The sequence below is a fragment of the Scophthalmus maximus genome, chromosome 22 (genome assembly GCF_022379125.1).
Source record: "Scophthalmus maximus strain ysfricsl-2021 chromosome 22, ASM2237912v1, whole genome shotgun sequence".
In the NCBI taxonomy this organism is placed as follows: Eukaryota; Metazoa; Chordata; class Actinopteri; order Pleuronectiformes; family Scophthalmidae; genus Scophthalmus; species Scophthalmus maximus.
Window position 1 is genome coordinate 13,493,669 of NC_061536.1, and position 23,685 is coordinate 13,517,353.

Here is a 23,685-nt window from a genome sequence, read left to right on the forward strand (position 1 = left end):
ATCTTGAATAATCCCCACATACACACAGACACACACACACACACACACGCGCGCGCGCACGCACATACACGCACACACACACACACACACACACACAGCTTTTGGTTTTATCTATTGTTTCCCATTTTGTCACAACACATGTTCATGTTCCTCATGGTTGGACAACATGTTTTCATATATTTTTAACATGCCATTTAATTTATATGCACGAGCACAACTTAACATATTTTATATATTCAAGAAATATGTTATTTTCCTTCATGTGGTGCAGTTTCTTGTCAGTTTGAAGCATATGCACATACTTTATTTATGATTTTTCTTTTAGTATTACTTGACTATAGTTTTAATGATGTTCTCTTTCGATTATGTCTGTGCTGACAGTGTTGTGTTGGACAAAAACACATGTGGCAAAACAAGGAGGATAAGAAGCTTCAGTGGCCTGGCGGGGACAAATAAACAAGTGCAACAATAACCATAACCAGTTCCTTTGCTTCCTGGCAAATTTTGCAAATCTTGCCAAGATTCTGTGTCACAGAGACTCATCACGTGATTTCCCAGAAACAGGCTTATTGTCTGTGCTCTTTCTGCCTGTTGGTGGAGCCCTAAGACTGTTTCTGTTTCATCCATCACCAACATGACTGAGGTCGCTCTCCAGCCACAGTTGTAGTTCAGACCAGGTTTAGATAGTTTCTCTATCTCGTCGTCCCTCGACAGAGACGCGGAGGAGAGGAGTTGATCTAAATTGTTTTCTGGGCAGGTTCAGTTTGACTCGTGACTTCTGCCTGCCCCATGAAATTGAAGTATCCTGTCATCTTCAGAGCAGCTGATAGCCCCACATACAAAGATATACATCAAGGCACATAACATAGTGTATCTTCTATACGAAAAAGATTTGTGCGTCAGGAACCAAACCGATTGGCAGGTCAGAGAGAGAGAGACAGTGTTTGTGTGTCGGCCATCTCATGACAAGGTGTGGCAAGTGTGGCAGCACGTATTTGCATGGGCATAACATCTAAGTCCGAGAACTCTACACTGTGTAATGTCTCATAGAGCGAATAAGAAATCCACACTAACTGGAAAAAAATGAAAAAAATGGAGTCAGATCTATTCGGTTCCGGTTTAATTGCTTATTTCTATTTAATTTGCAGACAGAGATTTTAAAAAACAACAACAACAACATGATACAAGTAGAACATGACACACAATGTAACAGTTGTGCAGCTTTTCGAGTTGGAATTTGAAAACAATAGGAAGCAACAATTTACTATCTGTGCGATCATCGCACATCCATAATAAAAGCTGCTGATTTTAACATCCCAAATACTTTCTGCTGACTTTTTAGTTTGAATGAAAAGACAAGGAACGGACAATGTAAATGAAACGCAGTAACAGCTAAATGAAAAACAGCATCAGGTTTTCAAACATCAACAGTGGAGTTAAGTTTCTCTGGTCTGAGCAGTTTTCAGCCTGTAGAGCAGCTGAGGGATCTGACACATGTATTGCTTTCATTCTTCTTTTTATTCACAAATGTAAAAAAAAAAAACATGAATACATCATGGCTTTGTGGTAACTATTGTGTTTTTATATTGTCTGTCTTGACCGTTGACCAGATATTTGCCAAGACTAATGTTAAGGCCTGAACTGAAACTCACCAAAATACATTTGAACTGACAAATAAAAAACATGTCAGCGATTGAAATGAGATGCTCTTGCTCCTCTGTATCTCTTGAACATAATTCCACATTTAACTAGAATTGTAGTCAGTGGAGCTCACACCTTCACCAACATGATTTCTTATGGTAAAAATATGAAAGAAAAGGGAAGTGGCCCCCACCTAAATATAATGTGTTGTGTCCAGGACCAGACGCTAGTCTTGGTGGAAATCGGTTGAGTTGTTGAAAAACTTGCAAAAGTAACAAACAGACCTGGAGGAATATATATATATTCTTTTCCTTTTTTTTGTGCTTCCTCAGTCCACCCTGGGATGACTGTACTGCTGCACATCAGGAGGTGTGAACCAGCAGGGGGAGCACTTCACTATGTTTAATTATAATAATAATTATTATAATGAATTTCATTTATAGAGCACTTTTCATTGCTAAAAGCAATTTCACTGTGACGTCAGCGACCACGACGCCACACTTGAACTGATGAACTCTCTGTTAGAGGCAAATCACATCACATCAACCTGAACACACATTGAACACATCAAGTTATAATATCACGTGTGAACACATCAAGTTATAACATCACGTCTGAACACATCAAGTTATAATATCACATCTGAACACATCAAGTTATAATATCACGTGTGAACACATCAAGTTATAATATCACATCTGAACACATCAAGTTATAACATCACGTCTGAACACATCGAGTTATAATATCACGTCTGAACACATCAAGTTATAATATCACGTGTGAACACATCAAGTTATAATATCACATCTGAAAACATCAAGTTATAATATCACGTGTGAACACATCAAGTTATAATATCACGTGAGAACACATCAAGTTATAATATCACGTCTGAACACATCAAGTTATAATATCACGTCTGAACACATCAAGTTATAATATCACGTGTGAACACATCAAGTTATAATATCACGTCTGAACACATCAAGTTATAATATCACATCTGAACACATCAAGTTATAATATCACGTAAGTTATAATATCACGTGTGAACACATCAAGTTATAATATCACGTGTGAACACATCAAGTTATAATATCACATCTGAACACATCAAGTTATAATATCACGTCTGAACACATCAAGTTATAATATCACGTCTGAACACATCAAGTTATAATATCACGTGTGAACACATCAAGTTATAATATCACGTCTGAACACATCAAGTTATAATATCACGTGTGAACACATCAAGTTATAATATCACATCTGAACACATCAAGTTATAATATCACGTCTGAACACATCGAGTTATAATATCACGTGTGAACACATCAAGTTATAATATCACGTCTGAACACATCAAGTTATAATATCACGTCTGAACAAATCAAGTTATAACATCACCGGCTGACATGAGCACATTTGGGGTTTTTTAACTTTCGTTTTCGTTGACAACCTGAACTGGTCAGTTCTACCCAGAGTTAAGTGACGTCGAGGCCAATGCTAAATCCCCATTGGCCGAGACGGAGGCGGATGTCCACGCCCCTCAGGGTTTGTCCGCTCAATTTTTCGCTGGTGTCGAAACAGTGTGAGTCTTCCTCTGGACAGAGAATCATCTTCACTGGAGACAGTGTGAGTCTTCCTCTGGACAGAGAATCATCTTCCTCTGACAGAATCATCTCTCACTTCTTCACCTGAGTGACATCTTCAGACATGGACACATTGATCCTCCTGCTTCTTCTGGGAGCACACGGCGCGACGGCAGGTGAGTTCCACTTGAACAAGCGTCGATCTGCTGATTGAAGGGTTTGTAGTCTGTGACGTGTAGTTCCAGTACTTAACACATGTTTAATGATGTTTTAAAAAGACATTATCTTAAAGGCTGCACGGTAGTTCGCACTTCCGCCTCACAGCATGAGGGTTGTGGGTTCGAGTCCCGGTTCAAACCAACCAGGGCCTCTCTGTGTGGGGTTTGCATGTTCTCCCCGTGTATGCGTGGGTTCTCTCCGGGTTCTTCCCACAGTCCAAAGACTTGAAGAACTGAGTTAGGTTCATTGGCGATTATCATCTCTGTGTGTGGCCTTGTGATAGGCTGGCGACCTGTCCAGGGTGAATCCCGCCTCTCGCCCAATGTCAGCTGGGATTGGCTCCAGCCCGCGACCCTTAAATGGATGTCTGTTATCTCATTGGTCCTCTGTGTGAGAGTCTTTATTCTCTTCATGAAACGTGTATTGTCTTGTTTCTCTCTTTCATCGTGAACCTTTGTGTTATTTCTTAATTCATTACCATTAATAAAGATCGACACAGTTCGGACCAACACGCGATCACATGAATAGTGACGACATGTCATGAAGCATATGGACACAAAGTGTTTCTTCATCCTTCAGTCTCGGTTGTTCGTGACGTCGTGTTCTGTATGAAAAGTTGAAATCTAAAGTCTGATGACTTGAACCGTTTCTTGCAGTGACTCACTCTCTGAAGTATTTCTACACTGCATCCTCTCAAGTCCCAAACTTCCCTGAGTTTGTGATTGTTGGTTTGGTGGATGAAGTTCAGATGATCCACTACGACAGCAACACAATGAAAGCAGAACCCAGACAGGACTGGATGTCAGAGGCAACAGATGCACAGTACTGGGAGAGGACCACTAGGACCTTTTTGGGTGAACAGCAGAACTTCAAAAACAACATTGGTATCGCAAAGCAGCGCTTCAACCAAACTGGAGGTTTGTTTGTTTCACTTTCTACTGGAAACATGTTGTTTTCCTGCTTTGCTGCAAAGTATCACTCACACACACACACACACACACACACACACACACACACACACACACACACAGCTGACAGAGACGATCACTGCCTGGTTTCTCAAACTGTCACGTGTCACTTGTGCATGTGAACACTGTTACAAATACGTTTTCATGAACCAAACCTGAGTGACGAGACGACCTGGGAAACATTTCAATCAGATCACAGGTTGTACCACTCACGCCATCCCATAATCTACCGACAGACTAAATGCAATCCCTTGACGTGGCCACAGTGCAGGTGTCGTGATCAACTAGGAAGGATTTTAAAAGGAACAGACTTCAAGGGTTAAATGACGGTTGAGTTAATTGTGACAAACAGTAAAACTGTGGCCATGATGTTAAAACCTGGTTTAATGTCTGAAGGAAGAAAGTTCTGCTTAGTTACATGATGATGAGAGTGAGTGTGAGTTCTACTCACTGTGACTAACTCCTCTGATACCAAATCAACAGGTCAAATACGAAACAGCTCCATTAAAATAAACTGTCAAACTGATTTAAAGAGAAAACTCTTTACCACATAGTTTAGCTTCCTCATACTTTATAAACAAGGCGACTGTGGTAACTTGCACTAAGAGCCTGCTCGCTGATTTTTCTTGTACTAATGTTATATTTTTAACATGATTAACAATTCATGAGCAGTTCATTTTGAATATGAACAGAAATGTGTGTGTACAACAGTTTATTCCATCCAAAGCAATTCAAAATGTTGTGAAAAAGTACGAAACAGTAATTTTGCACATTCTCAAAACAATCTGTCCAAGAGTGAATATAGGGCAGAAATATTAGTCAATTACTGTAATCAGGTAATCAACAAAAAATTAATTGATAACAATTTTTAAATGATTAGACAATTGTATTTTATCAATCAGAAATATAAACTGTTTTGCAGGTTCATGTTCCTCAAATATTATAATTCAATATAAATTATGTACAGTAATAGACATTTTCACTACTTTCTGAAATATTACAGTTTCAACAATTAATTGATGAATTAGTTAATGTGTGTGTGTGTGTGTATGTGTGCGTGTGCGTGTGCGTGTGTGTGTGTGTGTGTGTGGTGAAGATGGGATGTCACCTGCTGAGTCACTCAACAGTCTCTGTCTCTCTCAGGTGTCCACATCGTCCAGAGGATGTTAGGCTGTGAATGGGACAATGAGACTGGAGAAGTTAAAGGTTATGATCAGCATGGTTATGATGGAGAAGACTTCTTAGCATTGGACCTGAGGACAGAGACGTGGATCGCTCCAGTACAACGGGCTGTCATCACCAAAAACAAGTGGAATGCTGATAAAGCTGAACTCGCATATTATAAGAACTACTACACTCATTTGTGTCCTAAGTGGCTGAAGAAGTACGTGAACTTTGGGGCGAGATCTCTGCAGAGAACAGGTAAAATCACATGATCTTCATGAACGTTATGTTTATATGTATCCTTCATTTCTTATTTACAGTTTGTTCACGTTTCTCTTTCTCCTATCTCCTCTCTTCATCTCTGCCTCTCTCTCTCTTTTTTCTTCTTCTTTTTTCAATCTCTTTCCTTCATATTTATTCTCTCCCTTTTCCTCCATGTTTGTCTTCCTCTTTCCGTCTTCATCAATCTCTCTCTCTCTCTCCATCCCTGTCTTTCCATCATTATCTTTTCTAACCCGTCTCTCGCTCCCATCTCCCATTTCTTCTTCTTATATTAACAGACACAACTAATGCAAGATAAATGACATCGAGCATGAACGGTGATATTAGTATGTAGTAAATTATAAGAAAGTACAAACTGTCTCTGTGTTTACTCCCCAGAGCTTCCCTCGGTGTCCCTCCTCCAGAAGTCTCCCTCGTCTCCAGTGTCCTGCCACGCCACAGGTTTCTACCCCAACAGTGCCATGTTGCTCTGGAGGAAAGATGGAGAGGACCTTCACGAGGACGTGGACCATGGAGAGGTCCTGCCCAACCATGACGGGACCTTCCAGATGAGCACTGACCTGAAGGTGTCATCGGTCGCTCCTGGGGACTGGGGGAAGTACCAATGTGTGTTCCAGCTCTCTGGTGTGACGGAGGATATCGTCAAAGTACTGGACAAAGACGTGATCCGGACCAACAGAGGTAAGACTTGAATCAGAGGTGACGAAGGTGGGAAACAGACATCTGATGTGCTGTGAAAGTCCTGAAGCTCATGTGTTCTGACGCAGGACACGTTTGTTGTTTAGGGTCATTTTCTTTTATCCAAGGTTTTGTTTTCGCTTCTGTTTGTTGGTTTGTGTGTTTGTCTGTTTGCGTGATTACACAAAAACGAATGGACGGATTTGTCTTGACCCGAGAAATAACCCATTAAATGTTGAGAGTGATGAGGATCAGTGTCAGGATTCAGGAATTTCTTCTCTTCGCCATTGTTAGATAGAACAAAACCACTCCGCCTCGGCGGACGTGTCTTTTGTTTTATTTATTTCTAAATTTAGATCAGTGTTAAACCAGTGCCCCACCTCCGGATCATCATGTGACTCTGACCAATCCCTGAATAAGTTGAATTTAGTCTTACATCAGAGTTTTAAGATGTCCACAACTAAGATTTTGTACTGGTTGTCATATTGTTCACTTACCTTTGATTAAAAAAGAACATTATCAACCGTAAAATGGGATTTTGTTATTGTGATAATTTTTTATTTTGAAAATTGCCACCTTAATAATTGCATAATTAAATTTAATTCCTCTGCAGGTTTTTTTTTTCTTGCCTTGTGTAACAATCTTGACATATATATATGTTAAAGCCACCATTTTAACTTTACCACTGGTTTATTTTAGAAGATGAGTGGATGAAATAGTTTAATAGCTGGCGTATCTATGTACAAATCAATAAGAGTTAAGTTTATTGGCCAGGTATGTTCACTGTTCAAAAGGACAAAGCCAGACAAACATAAAGAATCAAAGATACAGTAATTATGTCCAGATAAGCAGCGATAAAGATTGAAACTAAAAAACAAACAAACGTATTTAGTGTCTGTATTCAGACTAAATTGCCGTTGTCCTGATTGGTCTGTTGTGTTGCTCAACAGAGAAGCCCACTGACATGACCACCATCATCATCGTCATCGTCGCAGTGGCCGTTCTTGCTCTCGCCATCGCTGCCATTGGAGTCTTCATGTACAGAAGGAGCAACGGTGAGAGACCAACTCTGAGACATTGTCTCATTTTTTTCCCTGGTATTTTAAATGGTGAAGTTTATTCTTCATCCCGATCGCAAAAGTTAAACACACTAAAGTTCCTCACACACACAGAATCTGCTTCAACCAGCAGAAAGAGCTGCAGCGTTTAGAGCCACAGCTTCATGATACTGTAGCATGAGGATGTAAGGGAGCGAATATAGGAAAATAAGTTATTCAATATCTAAAGAAAAGGTGCAAGTGATTTATGTGTCAGTTAGTCACTAATTCAATTGTTTGTATTTTCTTTCCATTTCAGCCAAACGCCCTCCATCTCGTGAGTAAAACTTTCTATTCTGTATTCTTTTTATATATGTATTTGTTTTATGAAGTTATGATGTCATATTCACACAGCACACATAGTCAAAGTACTAACATGTCCAGTTTAATAAAACCATCCACCCCCAGAAGATTAGTGTTTGACAGCATATAGATACAATATATATTTATATTGTCTTTTTATATCTTTTTTTATACAGATATGTGACCTGAAAACCGTATTATTGTTGGAATGCTGATTTTAATTGTCTTTGATTTGTATGTTTTGTGAAAGCCTTTTGTGAAGCTACTTCTGAAAGGTGCTATATGAATAAAATTATTATTCATATAGCACGTAGCTTGAATACATAGATGAATGACGTCACTACAGAAGTGTGACTGGATACTTAGTGATGGGGAAGTGAATTTTTAAGCAATGGGAACTGTAGATGTAATATAACATTTCTAAATATTCAGAGGAGAATGTGGACTAACAATGTGTTTCTGATCTTACAGCTGTAAACAACGCAGGGGTCATGGAGCAGCTGAATCCAAAATAAAATGAATGATGAACCAACGTCCCTGAACGCTGTGAGTTGCTTCACATGTTAAACAGAGATGTGTGTGCAAAATAACCTTCATGTGATTATGTATGAAACCTATGCTACTCGTAGTAGTTTATAGAAACAAATGAATCAGTCATAAAGAAATAAATCAATTAAAAATTTGATGAAACAAATGAATGTTAAAAACTCAGTTTAGCATTTAAATGACTGGATATATTAGGGCTCAGTGATTTTGTAAATATATTAAAGATGTGACTTTGTGGATTTAAATGTCCAAACCTATATGGTAATCTATAAATGAAATTTATTATTATTTGTCTTACTTAATGTAATTTTTTGTCTCTCTAGGTTTATGGAAACGATTTGCACTGGAACAAGGATTCATCATTCTCATCGTGAATTCTCAGGGTCGAGTATCAGGCAGCAGATGTTCATTGATTGAAATACAAAGAACACAATTTAAGGAAGAAGAAAAACAAATTTGGACAAATAATTTTGATCGTTTAGTTAAAAATAAGAAATGTGGAATTGCCTCAGATTAAATGTTTCCTTAAATGTCGGTCAATCAAATGAGGATGATTGTTTTTTCTTGACCCCGAGAGAAATAAAACACAAAGTTAAAAACAATGAAAACATCACAACACTGTTCACACAAGTAATTTAAAGATCTGTGGGATAATTTTAAACAAAAATCCAAAATCGTTTAATTTTCCTGGTGTTGGGGCATCCTCGTACAATCATTCTAAATAATAAACATAAATACCTAGACACCCATATTCTTTACATACATTTTCCATATTTATACTCCTGGGTAGAGTTTTCTACATGATTTGTTCTGAGAAAGCCTTTTCTTTGGTTCTCGTTGTATAAAATCAAAGCAAATCCTGTGGCTGTAAATGTTTTCTCTCTGCGTTATGACTGGTGATGATCTGTAAACCTCCTCTTGTCCAGTGATGAACTCCAGTCCCCTGAGTCTCTGAGCAGAGCAGCAGGGGGATGGATGGAGTTTTGCATCACTCTGGTGACTCATTGTGATAATTGGACACCATCTTCCATCTCTATTAATATAGTTTCCAGAAAACAAATAATGCAATGATAGGTTGTATCAATACATTGCCCACCCCTAGACACAGACACGCACAACACAAACACATACAACACAGATGTGTAAATATTCTGTTTATATATTTCTTTAAAACTGTTTAACGTTAAAAGTGTTTTTTTGATTCAGATATTGTTTTTTTGGCTCATAATATCCATGTTTTGGTTTGTTCTTAAACATTATACTTTAATTTTAGCTGTGAAGGGTTGAGGGGTAGTTTAAGATTCTCAGCACACTGATGTAAATGTTCGTAAAGTATTTTGTTCTCGTGTTCTGGACATGGAGCTTTTCTGTCTTGTCTTTGTAAACATCTACACTGCAAAAATGAAAAGTTTAATTATAAAGCAGATTTGTGAATTCTGAGGCCAACTCAATCTGCAACATTTGAAAGAAACTCACCTACAGTTGTGCTGACTAATGATCTTTTTTTCTGATCATTTATCATTCATAAGTATAAAAACTTATCGCACATCATTCACACACTGTCGGCACAGTCGCCAGGGGCAACGTAGGGTTCAGTGTCTTGCCCGAGGACATTGTCCTGCGGACAGGAGCAGCCAGGGATTGAACCACCGACCTTTGTGTTAATGGACGATCCTCTTAATCCTCCCAACCACTGCCGCCCCAAATGTGCAATGACCACAGAGCCAGAATTCTCATGTTATATTCCATCAAAACACATTCAGAACGTCACATTTCTGTTGAAGAGAGATGAGAGGCGGCTTAGCTTGTAGCAGCCCCTGCAGAAATGATCAGTAGACCCCGTTCTTACCCTGCCTGGTCTCCACTCTGGTCAAAACGTAAACGTTTGTTTTTTGCCACCATAAATTAAATATTGAAGGCAACTTTGAAAAAAATGAAACTTCATTTAAAATCACAAGAATCCGGGCAGCTTCAAGTTTTGGTTTTTATTGTGTAGAGATTGAACAGCGATGCTCAAAATGATTTGTGTTGGGACATATAGATGAATATTAAGTTACGTTGCATTGTTGTTTCATTCCTTTTGCATTTCAGTAAAGTCCCTGATAATCCAAATGTCCTCGATGTCTGTCTGTGATTCGTCGAGCTGAGTGGAGCCACAGATCTATGAATATGAATATTAGCTGAAAAAGGACAGATAAGACTTTTTTCCCACTTCTTACTATCTCTATCAAGGAGGTTCATGTTTTCACCTGTGTCCGTTTATCAGTCAGCAGGATTACACAAACAAAACTGAACAGATTCTTTCACTTGAACACTTCCTCGACATTGCGAGATAGGCCGTCTATCTTAAGTTTTTTTCCACCTGTTTCCCAGGGAATCATTCATGGATGTCGATGAAAACGAGCAGGCGTATTTAGGGAACAACTGATTTCTGTGAGTGTGTGAGATTTGAGAGATCAAAAATTGCATCAATCATTTTTGAGTTACGACAACTTCAAATGAACAAACTACATTGAGTTAGGGGAATTAGATTTTCCTCTGCAATCAAATGTATTTTTAATACTTAATAATTGGAAGCATAAACTAAAGTTTTTAGGTTGATTACTCATTCAAATTAAGTCACTCCCAATAGTTTTCCACATTATTTCAAATGATCTTTTATAAGTTAATAACGTTAACAACTGTTAAAAAAATAAGTTGCTCCATTTAGATTATCTTCAGCACTTTTTAGGTTTTTCATGTTGCTGTTCATGTAGCAGCTTTTATGAAAAGAATTCATTCAAGAACAAAATTATTAGGAAATTAACTTTTATTTTGAACTGCAGTTATATTTGTGTATTTGAAAACATGATATTTAAATCTTGAAAAAAAACCCTCAAACAACACAAATTTAAATGCACCCACAAATGAAGCCTTGTGAAATCAAGTAGTAAGCAAAGTGGATCATGCTATTGTGCCAACAAATCAATTATGCCATCACAGCAAAGTTATAGGCCTTTACATTTTTAAAAGCAAAATGCCAAACATGTCAAATCTGTTAACTCCAGTTTTATAATAATTTTCTAAAACCTTTTCTAAAACAGTGACAAAGTTCCAAGATGGTGCTCAGTAAATATCAACTTTCATTGGCCGCCAATCTTCCCGAGGTCCTGCAGCTTTTTCTACCACAACACAGTGAAGAGCATTTAGATCATTTTCACACGGAACATGATAAACGTGTTTCTGCAGCAGGCGGTCAGTATTTAAACAACATTGTAACATGGACACGGATGTTGGCTCATTCATCAGAACAGCTCTCTGAGGATCGAATGCTGGTGTGGTGTGAAGGACTGGGGCCACAGTCACGTAACAACCATCTGTGAATATTAATGTCACCACAAAATATACCGCGTCTTCAAGACCAGTAAGTAGAAATGAAACGCAGCCACAGCCAAATGAAAAGCAGCATCAGGTTTTCCAACAACAACAGTGGAGTTAAGTTTCTCTGGTCTGAGCAGTTTTCATCCTGTGGAGCAGCTGAGGGATCTGACACTTGTGTGGAAGAAGCTTTTCAACGCTCTTTAAAATGAACCAAACAAAAACCAACACAAAGTGAATTATGGCTTTGTGTTGACTACCTGGTTTTGTTATATTTTCTGTCTCGACAGTTGTGCTGATTTTTGCCTGGACTATTGTTAAGGTCTTACTTTATCAGAGATGGATATAAGATGCTCATGCTCCTCTGTATCTATTTCCATAGATCTTTTAAAGATAAATCCCTAATTTAACTATACAAGCGGCACTTTGTCGAGCGCTCACCTCCACCAACAATCCTGCACATGATATAAAAATATATATATAAAAGAAGTGACAAGTGGTCTGATAACTTAAATGATTTATTGGCCGTATGACTCAATGTGACCCTTAATGTGCAGCAAAACCAAAATATGATGTGTATAATTGTGCCCAGGACCAGGTCCCAGTCCACCCTGAGATTACTGTACATCAGGAGGTATGAACCAGCAGGGGGAGCACTTCACTACGTTTAATTACAATACTAATTATTATAATAAATTTCATTTATAGAGCACTTTTCATTGCTAAAAGCAATCTCACTGTGACGTCAGAGACCACGACGCCACACTTGAACTGATGAACTCTCAGTTAGAGGCAAATCACATCACATCAACCTGAACACACATTGAACACATCAAGTTATAATATCACGTCTGAACACATCAAGTTATAACATCACGTCTGAACACATCAAGTTATAACATCACGTCTGAACACATCAAGTTATAACATCACCGGCTGACATGAGCACATTTGGGGGTTTTTAACTTTCGTTTTCGTTGACAATCTGAACTGGTCAGTTCTACCCAGAGTTAAGTGACGTCGAGGCCAATGCTAAATCCCCATTGGTCGAGACGGAGGCGGATGTCCACGCCCCTCAGGGTTTGTCCGCTCACTTGTTCGCTTTTGTCGCAGCTGGAGACAGTGTGAGTCTTCCTCTGACAGAGAATCATCTTCACTGGAGACAGTGTGAGTCTTCCTCTGACAGAGAATCATCTTCACTGGAGACAGTGTGAGACTTCCTCTGGATAGAGAATCGTCTTCACTGGAGACAGTGTGAGTCTTCCTCTGGATAGAGAATCGTCTTCACTGGAGACAGTGTGAGTCTTCCTCTAACAGAATCATCTTCACTGGAGACAGTGTGAGTCTTCCTCTGGATAGAGAATCGTCTTCACTGGAGACAGTGTGAGTCTTCCTCTGGACAGAGAATGATCTTCACTGGAGACAGTGTGAGTCTTCCTCTGGACAGAGAATGATCTTCACTGGAGACAGTGTGAGTCTTCCTCTGACAGAGAATCATCTTCACTGGAAACAGTGTGAGTCTTCCTCTGAAAGAATCAGCTTCACTGGAGACAGTGTGAGTCTTCCTCTAACAGAATCATCTTCACTGGAGACAGTGTGAGTCTTCCTCTGGACAGAGAATGATCTTCACTGGAGACAGTGTGAGTCTTCCTCTGACAGAGAATGATCTTCACTGGAGACAGTGTGAGTCTTCCTCTGGACAGAGAATTGTCTTCACTGGAGACAGTGTGAGTCTTCCTCTGGACAGAGAATGATCTTCACTGGAGACAGTGTGAGTCTTCCTCTGACAGAGAATCATCTTCACTGGAGACAGTGTGAGTCTTCCTCTGGACAGAGAATCAGCTTCACTGGAGACAGTGTGAGTCTTCCTCTGACAGAGAATCAGCTTCACTGGAGACAGTGTGAGTATTCCTCTGACAGAGAATCATCTTCACTGGAGACAGTGTGAGTCTTCCTCTGGACAGAGAATCATCTTCACTGGAGACAGTGTGAGTCTTCCTCTGACAGAATCATCTTCACTGTAGACAGTGTGAGTCTTCCTCTGGACAGAGAATCATCTTCAATGGAGACAGTGTGAGTCTTCCTCTGACAGAGAATCATCTTCACTGGAGACAGTGTGAGTCTTCCTCTGGACAGAGAATCATCTTCAATGGAGACAGTGTGAGTCTTCCTCTGACAGAGAATCATCTTCACTGGAGACAGTGTGAGTCTTCCTCTGACAGAGAATCATCTTCACTGGAGACAGTGTGAGTCTTCCTCTGACAGAGAATCATCTTCACTGGAGACAGTGTGAGTCTTCCTCTGACAGAATCATCTTCCTCTGGACAGAGAATCATCTTCCTCTGACAGAATCATCTCTCACTTCTTCACCTGAGTGACATCTTCAGACATGGACACATTGATCCTCCTGCTTCTTCTGGGAGCACACGGCGCGACGGCAGGTGAGTTCCACTTGAACAAGCGTCGATCTGCTGATTGAAGGGTTTGTAGTCTGTGACGTGTAGTTCCAGTACTTAACACATGTTTAATGATGTTTTAAAAAGACATTATCTTAAAGGCTGCACGGTGGTTCGCACTTCCGCCTCACAGCATGAGGGTTGTGGGTTTGAGTCCCGGTTCAAACCAACCAGGGCCTCTCTGTGTGGAGTTTGCATGTTCTCCCCATGTATGCATGGGTTCTCTCCGGGTTCTTCCCAAAGTCCAAAGACTTGAAGAACTGAGTTAGGTTCATTGGCGATTATCATCTCTGTATGTGGCCCTGCGATAGGCTGGCGACCTGTCCAGGGTGAATCCCGCCTCTCGCCCAATGTCAGCTGGGATTGGCTCCAGCCCGCGACCCTTAAATGGATGTCTGTTATCTCATTGGTCCTCTGTGTAAGAGCCTTTATTCTCTTCTTGAAACGTGTATTGTCTTGTTTCTCTCTTTCATCGTTAACCTTTGTGTTATTTTTTAATTCATTACCATTAATAAAGATCGACACAGTTCGGACCAACACGCGATCACATGAATAGTGACGACATGTCATGAAGCATATGGACACAAAGTGTTTCTTCATCCTTCAGTCTCGGTTGTTCGTGACGTCGTGTTCTGTATGAAAAGTTGAAATCTAAAGTCTGATGACTTGAACCGTTTCTTGCAGTGACTCACTCTCTGAAGTTTTTCTACACTGGATCCTCTCAAGTCCCAAACTTCCCTGAGTTTGTGGCTGTTGGTTTGGTGGATGAAGTTCAGATGTTCCACTACGACAGCAACACAATGAAAGCAGAACCCAGACAGGACTGGATGTCAGAGGCAACAGCAGCAGATGCACAGTACTGGGAGAGTCAGACTAGAGGCCTTTTGGGTCACCAGCAGTGGTTCAAAAACAACATTGGAATCCTAAAGCAGCGCTTCAACCAAACTGGAGGTTTGTTTGTTTCACTTTCTACTGGAAACATGTTGTTTTCCTGCTTTGCTGCAAAGTATCACTCACACACACACACACACACACACACACACACACAGCTGACAGAGACGATCACTGCCTGGTTTCTCAAACTGTCACGTGTCACTTGTGCATGTGAACACTGTTACAAATACGTTTTCATGAACCAAACCTGAGTGACGAGACGACCTGGGAAACATTTCAATCAGATCACAGGTTGTACCACTCACGCCATCCCATAATCTACCGACAGACTGAATGTAATCCCTTGACGTGGCCACAGTGCAGGTGTCGTGATCAACTAGGAAGGATTTTAAAAGGAACAGACTTCAAGGGTTAAATGACGGTTGAGTTAATTGTGACAAACAGTAAAACTGTGGCCATGATGTTAAAACCTGGTTTAATGTCTGAAGGAAGAAAGTTCTGCTTAGTTACATGATGATGAGAGTGAGTGTGAGTTCTACTCACTGTGACTAACTCCTCTGATACCAAATCAACAGGTCAAATACGAAACAGCTCCATTAAAATAAACTGTCAAACTGATTTAAAGAGAAAACTCTTTACCACATAGTTTAGCTTCCTCATACTTTATAAACAAGGCGACTGTGGTAACTTGCACTAAGAGCCTGCTCGCTGATTTTTCTTGTACTAATGTTATATTTTTAACATGATTAACAATTAAAAATGCACAAAGTGATGGAAAACAATGCAGCTAAAGTTTGAGGTCAAAGCTCACGGACTCGGCCGTCACCAACCTCGCAGGGAAAACTTTAAATCTAAGTTTGACAAAGCTGAACAGTTCACAAAGTAACAGACACTGAAGTCATTAGAGAGCGTTAATCAAAGTTCAGAACAGAACAGTCCTCTTCTCTCCGTCACTGAAAGAATAAAACAAACACTGCATGTGTCACACACTGTGTTGTCACGGTAGCCCATCATCAGGTTGTACCTCATGTCGAACATCGTGGACGAGTGTGGGAGCGAGTAACCGACGGCAACGTTCGCGTCAGCTGAATCAACGAATACTTACAATCTGTTGATTTTGAATATGAACAGAAATGTGTGTGTACAACAGTTTAATCCATCCAAAGCAATCTGAATTAAAATTGTGTTAACATGTCAAAAAGTGCTAAATATTAATTGTGCACATTCTCAAAACAATCTGTCCAATAGTGAATATAGTGCAGAAACAATATTAGTTGATTACTGTAATCACGTAATCAACAAAAAATTAATTGAAAAACGATTTTTAAATGATTAGATGATTGTATTTTATCAATCAGAAATATAAACTGTTTTGCAGGTTCCTGTTCCTCAAATATTATAATTCAATATAAATTATGTACAGTGACAGACATTTTCACGACTTTCTGATGTATTACAGTTTCAACAATTAATTGATGAATTAATTAATGTGTGTGTGTGTGTGTGTGTGTGTGTGTGTGTGTGTGTGTGTGTGTGTGTGTGTGTGTGAGTGTGTGTCTGTGTGTGTGTGTGTGTGTGTGTGGTGAAGATGTGATGTCACCTGCTGAGTCACTCAACAGTCTCTGTCTCTCTCAGGTGTCCACATCTTCCAGAACATGTACGGCTGTGAATGGGACAATGAGACTGGAGAAGTTAAAGGTTATCAACAGTATGGTTATGATGGAGAAGACTTCATAGCATTGGACCTGAAGACAGAGACGTGGATCGCTCCAGTACAACGGGCTGTCATCACCAAAAACAAGTGGAATGCTGATAAAGCTCGACTCACATATGATAAGAACTTCTTAACTCATTTGTGTCCTAAGTGGCTGAAGAAGTTCGTGAACTTTGGGGCGAGATCTCTGCAGAGAACAGGTAAAATCACATGATCTTCATGAACGTTATGTTTATATGTATCCTTCATTTCTTATTTACAGTTTGTTCATGTTTCTCTTCCTCCTATCACCTCTCTTCATCTCTGCCTCTCTCTCTTTTTTCTTCTTCTTTTTTCAATCTCACTCCTTCATATTTATTCTCTCCCTTTTCCTCCATGTTTGTCTTCCTCTTTCCGTCTTCATCAATCTCTCTCTCTCTCTCCATCACTGTCTTTCCATCATTATCTTTTCTAACCCGTCTCTCGCTCCCATCCCACATTTCTTCTTCTTATATTAACAGACACAACTAATGCAAGATAAATGACATCAAGCATGAACGGTGATATTAGTATGTAGTAAATTATAAGAAAGTACAAACTGTCTCTGTGTTTACTCCCCAGAGCTTCCCTCGGTGTCCCTCCTCCAGAAGTCTCCCTCGTCTCCAGTGTCCTGCCACGCCACAGGTTTCTACCCCAACAGTGCCATGTTGCTCTGGAGGAAAGATGGAGAGGACCTTCACGAGGACGTGGACCATGGAGAGGTCCTGCCCAACCATGACGGGACCTTCCAGATGAGCACTGACCTGAAGGTGTCATCGGTCGCTCCTGGGGACTGGGGGAAGTACCAATGTGTGTTCCAGCTCTCTGGTGTGACGGAGGATATCGTCAAAGTACTGGACAAAGACGTGATCCGGACCAACAGAGGTAAGACTTGAATCAGAGGTGACGAAGGTGGGAAACAGACATCTGATGTGCTGTGAAAGTCCTGAAGCTCATGTGTTCTGACGCAGGACACGTTTGTTGTTTAGGGTCATTTTCTTTTATCCAAGGTTTTGTTTTCGCTTCTGTTTGTTGGTTTGTGTGTTTGTCTGTTTGCGTGATTACACAAAAACGAATGGACGGATTTGTCTTGACCCGAGAAATAACCCATTAAATGTTGAGAGTGATGAGGATCAGTGTCAGGATTCAGGAATTTCTTCTCTTCGCCATTGTTAGATAGAACAAAACCACTCCGCCTCGGCGGACGTGTCTTTTGTTTTATTTATTTCTAAATTTAGATCAGTGTTAAACCAGTGCCCCACCTCCGGATCATCATGTGACTCTGACCAATCCCTGAATAAGTTGAATTTAGTCTTACATCAGAGTTTTAAGATGTCCACAACCAAGATTTTGTACTGGTTGTCATATTGTTCACTTACCTTTGATTAAAAAAGAACATTATCAACCATAAAATGGGATTTCGTTATTGTCATAATTTTTTATTTTGAAAATTGCCACCTTTATAATTGCATAATTAAATTAAATTCCTCTGCAGGTTTTTTTTTCTGGCCTTGTGTAACAATCTTGACATATATATATATATTAAAGCCACCATTTTAACTTTACCACTGGTCTGTTTTAGAAGATGAGTGGATGAAATAGTTTAATAGCTGGCGTATCTATGTACAAATCAATAAGAGTTAAGTTTATTGGCCAGGTATGTTCACTGTTCAAAAGGACAAAGCCAGACAAACATAAAGAATCAAAGATACAGTAATTATGTCCAGATAAGCAGCGATAAAGATTGAAACTAAAAAACAAACAAACGTATTTAGTGTCTGTATTCAGACTAAATTGCCGTTGTCCTGATTGGTCTGTTGTGTTGCTCAACAGAGAAGCCCACTGACATGACCACCATCATCATCGTCATCGTCGCAGTGGCCGTTCTTGCTCTCGCCATCGCTGCCATTGGAGTCTTCATGTACAGAAGGAGCAACGGTGAGAGACCAACTCGGAGACATTGTCTCATTTTTTTCCGTGGTATTTTAAATGGTGAAGTTTATTCTTCATCCCGATCGCAAAAGTTAAACACACTAAAGTTCCTCACACACACAGAATCTGCTTCAACCAGCAGAAAGAGCTGCAGCGTTTAGAGCCACAGCTTCATGATACTGTAGCATGAGGATGTAAGGGAGCGAATATAGGAAAATAAGTTATTCAATATCTAAAGAAAAGGTGCAAGTGATTTATGTGTCAGTTAGTCACTAATTCAATTGTTTGTATTTTCTTTCCATTTCAGCCAAACGCCCTCCATCTCGTGAGTAAAACTTTCTATTCTGTATTCTTTTTATATATGTATTTGTTTTATGAAGTTATCATGTCATATTCACACAGCACACATAGTCAAAGTACTAACATGTCCAGTTTAATAAAACCATCCACCCCCAGAAGATTAGTGTTTGACAGCATATAGATACAATATATATTTATATTGTCTTTTTATATCTTTTTTTATACAGATATGTGACCTGAAAACCGTATTATTGTTGGAATGCTGATTTTAATTGTCTTTGATTTGTATGTTTTGTGAAAGCCTTTTGTGAAGCTACTTCTGAAAGGTGCTTTATGAATAAAATTATTATTCATATAGCACGTAGCTTGAATACATAGATGAATGACGTCACTACAGAAGTGTGACTGGATACTTAGTGATGGGGAAGTGAATTTTTAAGCAATGGGAACTGTAGATGTAATATAACATTTCTAAATATTCAGAGGAGAATGTCTACTAACAATGTGTTTCTGATCTTACAGCTGTAAACAACGCAGGGGTCATGGAGCAGCTGAATCCAGAAGAAAATGAATGATGAACCAACGTCCCTGAACGCTGTGAGTTGCTTCACATGTTAAACAGAGATGTGTGTGCAAAATAACCTTCATGTGATTATGTATGAAACCTATGCTACTCCTAGTAGTTTATAGAAACAAATCAATCAGTCATGAAGAAATAAATCAATTAAAAGTTTGATGAAACAAATGAATGTTAAAAACTCAGTTTAGCATTTAAATGACTGGATATATTAGGGCTCAGTGATTTTGTAAATATATTAAAGATGTGACTTTGTGGATTTAAATGTCCAAACCTATATGGTAATCTATAAATGAAATTTATTATTATTTGTCTTACTTAATGTAATTTTTTGTCTCTCTAGGTTTATGGAAACGATTTGCACTGGAACAAGGATTCATCATTCTCATCGTGAATTCTCAGGGTCGAGTATCAGGCAGCAGATGTTCATTGATTGAAATACAAAGAACACAATTTAAGGAAGAAGAAAAACAAATTTGGACAAATAATTTTGATCGTTTAGTTAAAAATAAGAAATGTGGAATTGCCTCAGATTAAATGTTTCCTTAAATGTCGGTCAATCAAATGAGGATGATTGTTTTTTCTTGACCCCGAGAGAAATAAAACACAAAGTTAAAAACAATGAAAACATCACAACACTGTTCACACAAGTAATTTAAAGATCTGTGGGATAATTTTAAACAAAAATCCAAAATCGTTTAATTTTCCTGGTGTTGGGGCATCCTCGTACAATCATTCTAAATAATAAACATAAATACCTAGACACCCATATTCTTTACATACATTTTCCATATTTATACTCCTGGGTAGAGTTTTCTACATGATTTGTTCTGAGAAAGCCTTTTCTTTGGTTCTCGTTGTATAAAATCAAAGCAAATCCTGTGGCTGTAAATGTTTTCTCTCTGCGTTATGACTGGTGATGATCTGTAAACCTCCTCTTGTCCAGTGATGGACTCCAGTCCCCTGAGTCTCTGAGCAGAGCAGCAGGGGGATGGAGTTTTGCATCACTCTGGTGACTCATTGTGATAATTGGACACCATCTACCATCTCTATTAATATAGTTTCCAGAAAACAAATAATGCAATGATAGGTTGTATCAATACATTCCCCACCCCTAGACACAGACATGCACAACACAAACACATACAACACACTTATTTTCCAGATGTGTAAATATTCTGTTTATATATTTCTTTAAAACTGTTTAACGTTAAAAGTGTTTTTTTGATTCAGATATTGTTTTTTTGGCTCATAATATCCATGTTTTGGTTTGTTCTTAAATATTATACTTTAATTTTTGCTGTGAAGGGTTGAGGGGTAGTTTAAGATTCTCAGCACACTGATGTAAATGTTCGGAAAGTATTTTGTTCTCGTGTTCCGGACATGGAGCTTTTCTGTCTTGTCTTTGTAAACATCTACACTGCAAAAATGAAAAGTTTAATTATAAAGCAGATTTGTGAATTCTGAGGCCAACTCAATCTGCAACATTTGAAAGAAACTCACCTACAGTTGTGCTGACTAATGATCTTTTTTTCTGATCATTTATCATTCATAAGTATAAAAACTTATCGCACATCATTCACACACTGTCGGCACAGTCGCCAGGGGCAACGTAGGGTTCAGTGTCTTGCCCGAGGACATTGTCCTGCGGACAGGAGCAGCCAGGGATTGAACCACCGACCTTTGTGTTAATGGACGATCCTCTTAATCCTCCCAACCACTGCCGCCCCAAATGTGCAATGACCACAGAGCCAGAATTCTCATGTTATATTCCATCAAAACACATTCAGAACGTCACATTTCTGTTGAAGAGAGATGAGAGGCGGCTTAGCTTGTAGCAGCCCCTGCAGAAATGATCAGTAGACCCCGTTCTTACCCTGCCTGGTCTCCACTCTGGTCAAAACGTAAACGTTTGTTTTTTGCCACCATAAATTAAATATTGAAGGCAACTTTGAAAAAAATGAAACTTCATTTAAAATCACAAGAATCCGGGCAGCTTCAAGTTTTTGTTTTTATTGTGTAGAGATTGAACAGCGATGCTCAAAATGATTTGTGTTGGGACATATAGATGAATATTAAGTTACGTTGCGTTGTTGTTTCATTCCTTTTGCTTTTCAGTAAAGTCCCTGATAATCCAAATGTCCTCGATGTCTGTCTGTGATTCGTCGAGCTGAGTGGAGCCACAGATCTATGAATATGAATATTAGCTGAAAAAGGACAGATAAGACTTTTTTCCCACTTCTTACTATCTCTATCAAGGAGGTTCATGTTTTCACCTGTGTCCGTTTATCAGTCAGCAGGATTACACAAACAAAACTGAACAGATTCTTTCACTTGAACACTTCCTCGACATTGCGATATAGGCCGTCTATCTTAAGTTTTTTTCCACCTGTTTCCCAGGGAATCATTCATGGATGTCGATGAAAACGAGCAGGCGTATTTAGGGAACAACTGATTTCTGTGAGTGTGTGAGATTTGAGAGATCAAAAATTGCATCAATCATTTTTGAGTTACGACAACTTCAAATGAACAAACTACATTGAGTTAGGGGAATTAGATTTTCCTCTGCAATCAAATGTATTTTTAATACTTAATAATTGGTAGCATAAACTAAAGTTTTTAGGTTGATTGCTCATTCAAATTAAGTCACTCCCAATAGTTTTCCACATTATTTCAAATGATCTTTTATAAGTTAATAACGTTAACAACTGTTAAAAAAATAAGTTGCTCCATTTAGATTATCTTCAGCACTTTTTAGGTTTTTCATGTTGCTGTTCATGTAGCAGCTTTTATGAAAAGAATTCATTCAAGAACAAAATTATTAGGAAATGAACTTTTATTTTGAACTGCAGTTATATTTGTGTATTTGAAAACATGATATTTAAATCTTGAAAAAAAAACCTCAAACAACACAAATTTAAATGCACCCACAAATGAAGCCTTGTGAAATCAAGTAGTAAGCAAAGTGGATCATGCTATTGTGCCAACAAATCAATTATGCCATCACAGCAAAGTTATAGGCCTTTACATTTTTAAAAGCAAAATGCCAAACATGTCAAATCTGTTAACTCCAGTTTTATAATAATTTTCTAAAACCTTTTCTAAAACAGTGACAAAGTTCCAAGATGGTGCTCAGTAAATATCAACTTTCATTGGCCGCCAATCTTCCCGAGGTCCTGCAGCTTTTTCTACCACAACACAGTGAAGAGCATTTAGATCATTTTCACACGGAACATGATAAACGTGTTTCTGCAGCAGGCGGTCAGTATTTAAACAACATTGTAACATGGACACGGATGTTGGCTCATTCATCAGAACAGCTCTCTGAGGATCGAATGCTGGTGTGGTGTGAAGGACTGGGGCCACAGTCACGTAACAACCATCTGTGAATATTAATGTCACCACAAAATATACCGCGTCTTCAAGACCAGTAAGTAGAAATGAAACGCAGCCACAGCCAAATGAAAAGCAGCGTCAGGTTTTCCAACAACAACAGTGGAGTTAAGTTTCTCTGGTCTGAGCAGTTTTCATCCTGTGGAGCAGCTGAGGGATCTGACACTTGTGTGGAAGAAGCTTTTCAACGCTCTTTAAAATGAACCAAACAAAAACCAACACAAAGTGAATTATGGCTTTGTGTTGACTACCTGGTTTTGTTATATTGTCTGTCTCCACAGTTGTGCTGATTTTTGCCTGGACTATTGTTAAGGTCTTACTTTATCAGAGATGGATATAAGATGCTCATGCTCCTCTGTATCTATTTCCATAGATCTTTTAAAGATAAATCCCTAATTTAACTATACAAGCGGCACTCGGTCGAGCGCTCACCTCCACCAACAATCCTGCACATGATATAAAAATATATATATAAAAGAAGTGACAAGTGGTCTGATAACTTAAATGATTTATTGGCCGTATGACTCAATGTGACCCTTAATGTGCAG

General features: G+C 39.0%; 2 protein-coding genes across 3 annotated transcripts; both read left to right on the forward strand.

Moving 5' to 3' along the window:
• Positions 1 to 3,213: 3,213 nt before the first annotated feature.
• Positions 3,214 to 10,422, forward strand: LOC118292361 (class I histocompatibility antigen, F10 alpha chain-like). Its single transcript, XM_047330390.1, has 8 exons — positions 3,214 to 3,415; positions 4,115 to 4,375; positions 5,570 to 5,848; positions 6,251 to 6,553; positions 7,501 to 7,605; positions 7,907 to 7,924; positions 8,422 to 8,496; positions 8,820 to 10,422. Exons 1-7 carry the CDS (start codon positions 3,364 to 3,366, stop codon positions 8,463 to 8,465), a joined length of 1,062 nt encoding a protein of 353 aa, XP_047186346.1. The 5' UTR covers positions 3,214 to 3,363; the 3' UTR covers positions 8,466 to 8,496; positions 8,820 to 10,422.
• A 3,223-nt stretch (positions 10,423 to 13,645) lies between these two features.
• On the forward strand, positions 13,646 to 21,697 carry LOC124849783 (major histocompatibility complex class I-related gene protein-like). 2 transcript variants are annotated; one of them, XM_047330386.1, is made up of 9 exons: positions 13,646 to 13,694; positions 14,148 to 14,294; positions 14,994 to 15,260; positions 16,839 to 17,117; positions 17,518 to 17,820; positions 18,769 to 18,873; positions 19,175 to 19,192; positions 19,690 to 19,764; positions 20,088 to 21,697. In XM_047330386.1, the coding sequence occupies exons 2-8, from the start codon at positions 14,243 to 14,245 to the stop codon at positions 19,740 to 19,742; spliced, it is 1,077 nt and encodes a 358-aa protein (XP_047186342.1). In that variant the 5' UTR covers positions 13,646 to 13,694; positions 14,148 to 14,242; the 3' UTR covers positions 19,743 to 19,764; positions 20,088 to 21,697. The 2 variants fall into 2 exon arrangements, with proteins under 2 accessions (XP_047186342.1, XP_047186343.1); XM_047330387.1 differs by lacking the exon at positions 13,646 to 13,694 and having other exon boundaries at positions 14,122 to 14,294.
• The last annotated feature ends 1,988 nt before the right edge of the window (positions 21,698 to 23,685 follow it).

Bases quoted from the DNA above. Each gene is read 5' to 3' on its own strand.
- LOC118292361 (XM_047330390.1), top strand. From the start codon at position 3,364: ATGGACACATTGATCCTCCTGCTTCTTCTGGGAGCACACGGCGCGACG. The intron at 5,849-6,250 runs GTAAAATCACAT...TTTACTCCCCAG, and splicing joins GAGATCTCTGCAGAGAACAG to AGCTTCCCTCGGTGTCCCTC. The intron at 6,554-7,500 runs GTAAGACTTGAA...GTTGCTCAACAG, and splicing joins CGTGATCCGGACCAACAGAG to AGAAGCCCACTGACATGACC.
- LOC124849783 (XM_047330386.1), top strand. From the start codon at position 14,243: ATGGACACATTGATCCTCCTGCTTCTTCTGGGAGCACACGGCGCGACG. The intron at 15,261-16,838 runs GTTTGTTTGTTT...TGTCTCTCTCAG, and splicing joins GCGCTTCAACCAAACTGGAG to GTGTCCACATCTTCCAGAAC. The intron at 17,821-18,768 runs GTAAGACTTGAA...GTTGCTCAACAG, and splicing joins CGTGATCCGGACCAACAGAG to AGAAGCCCACTGACATGACC.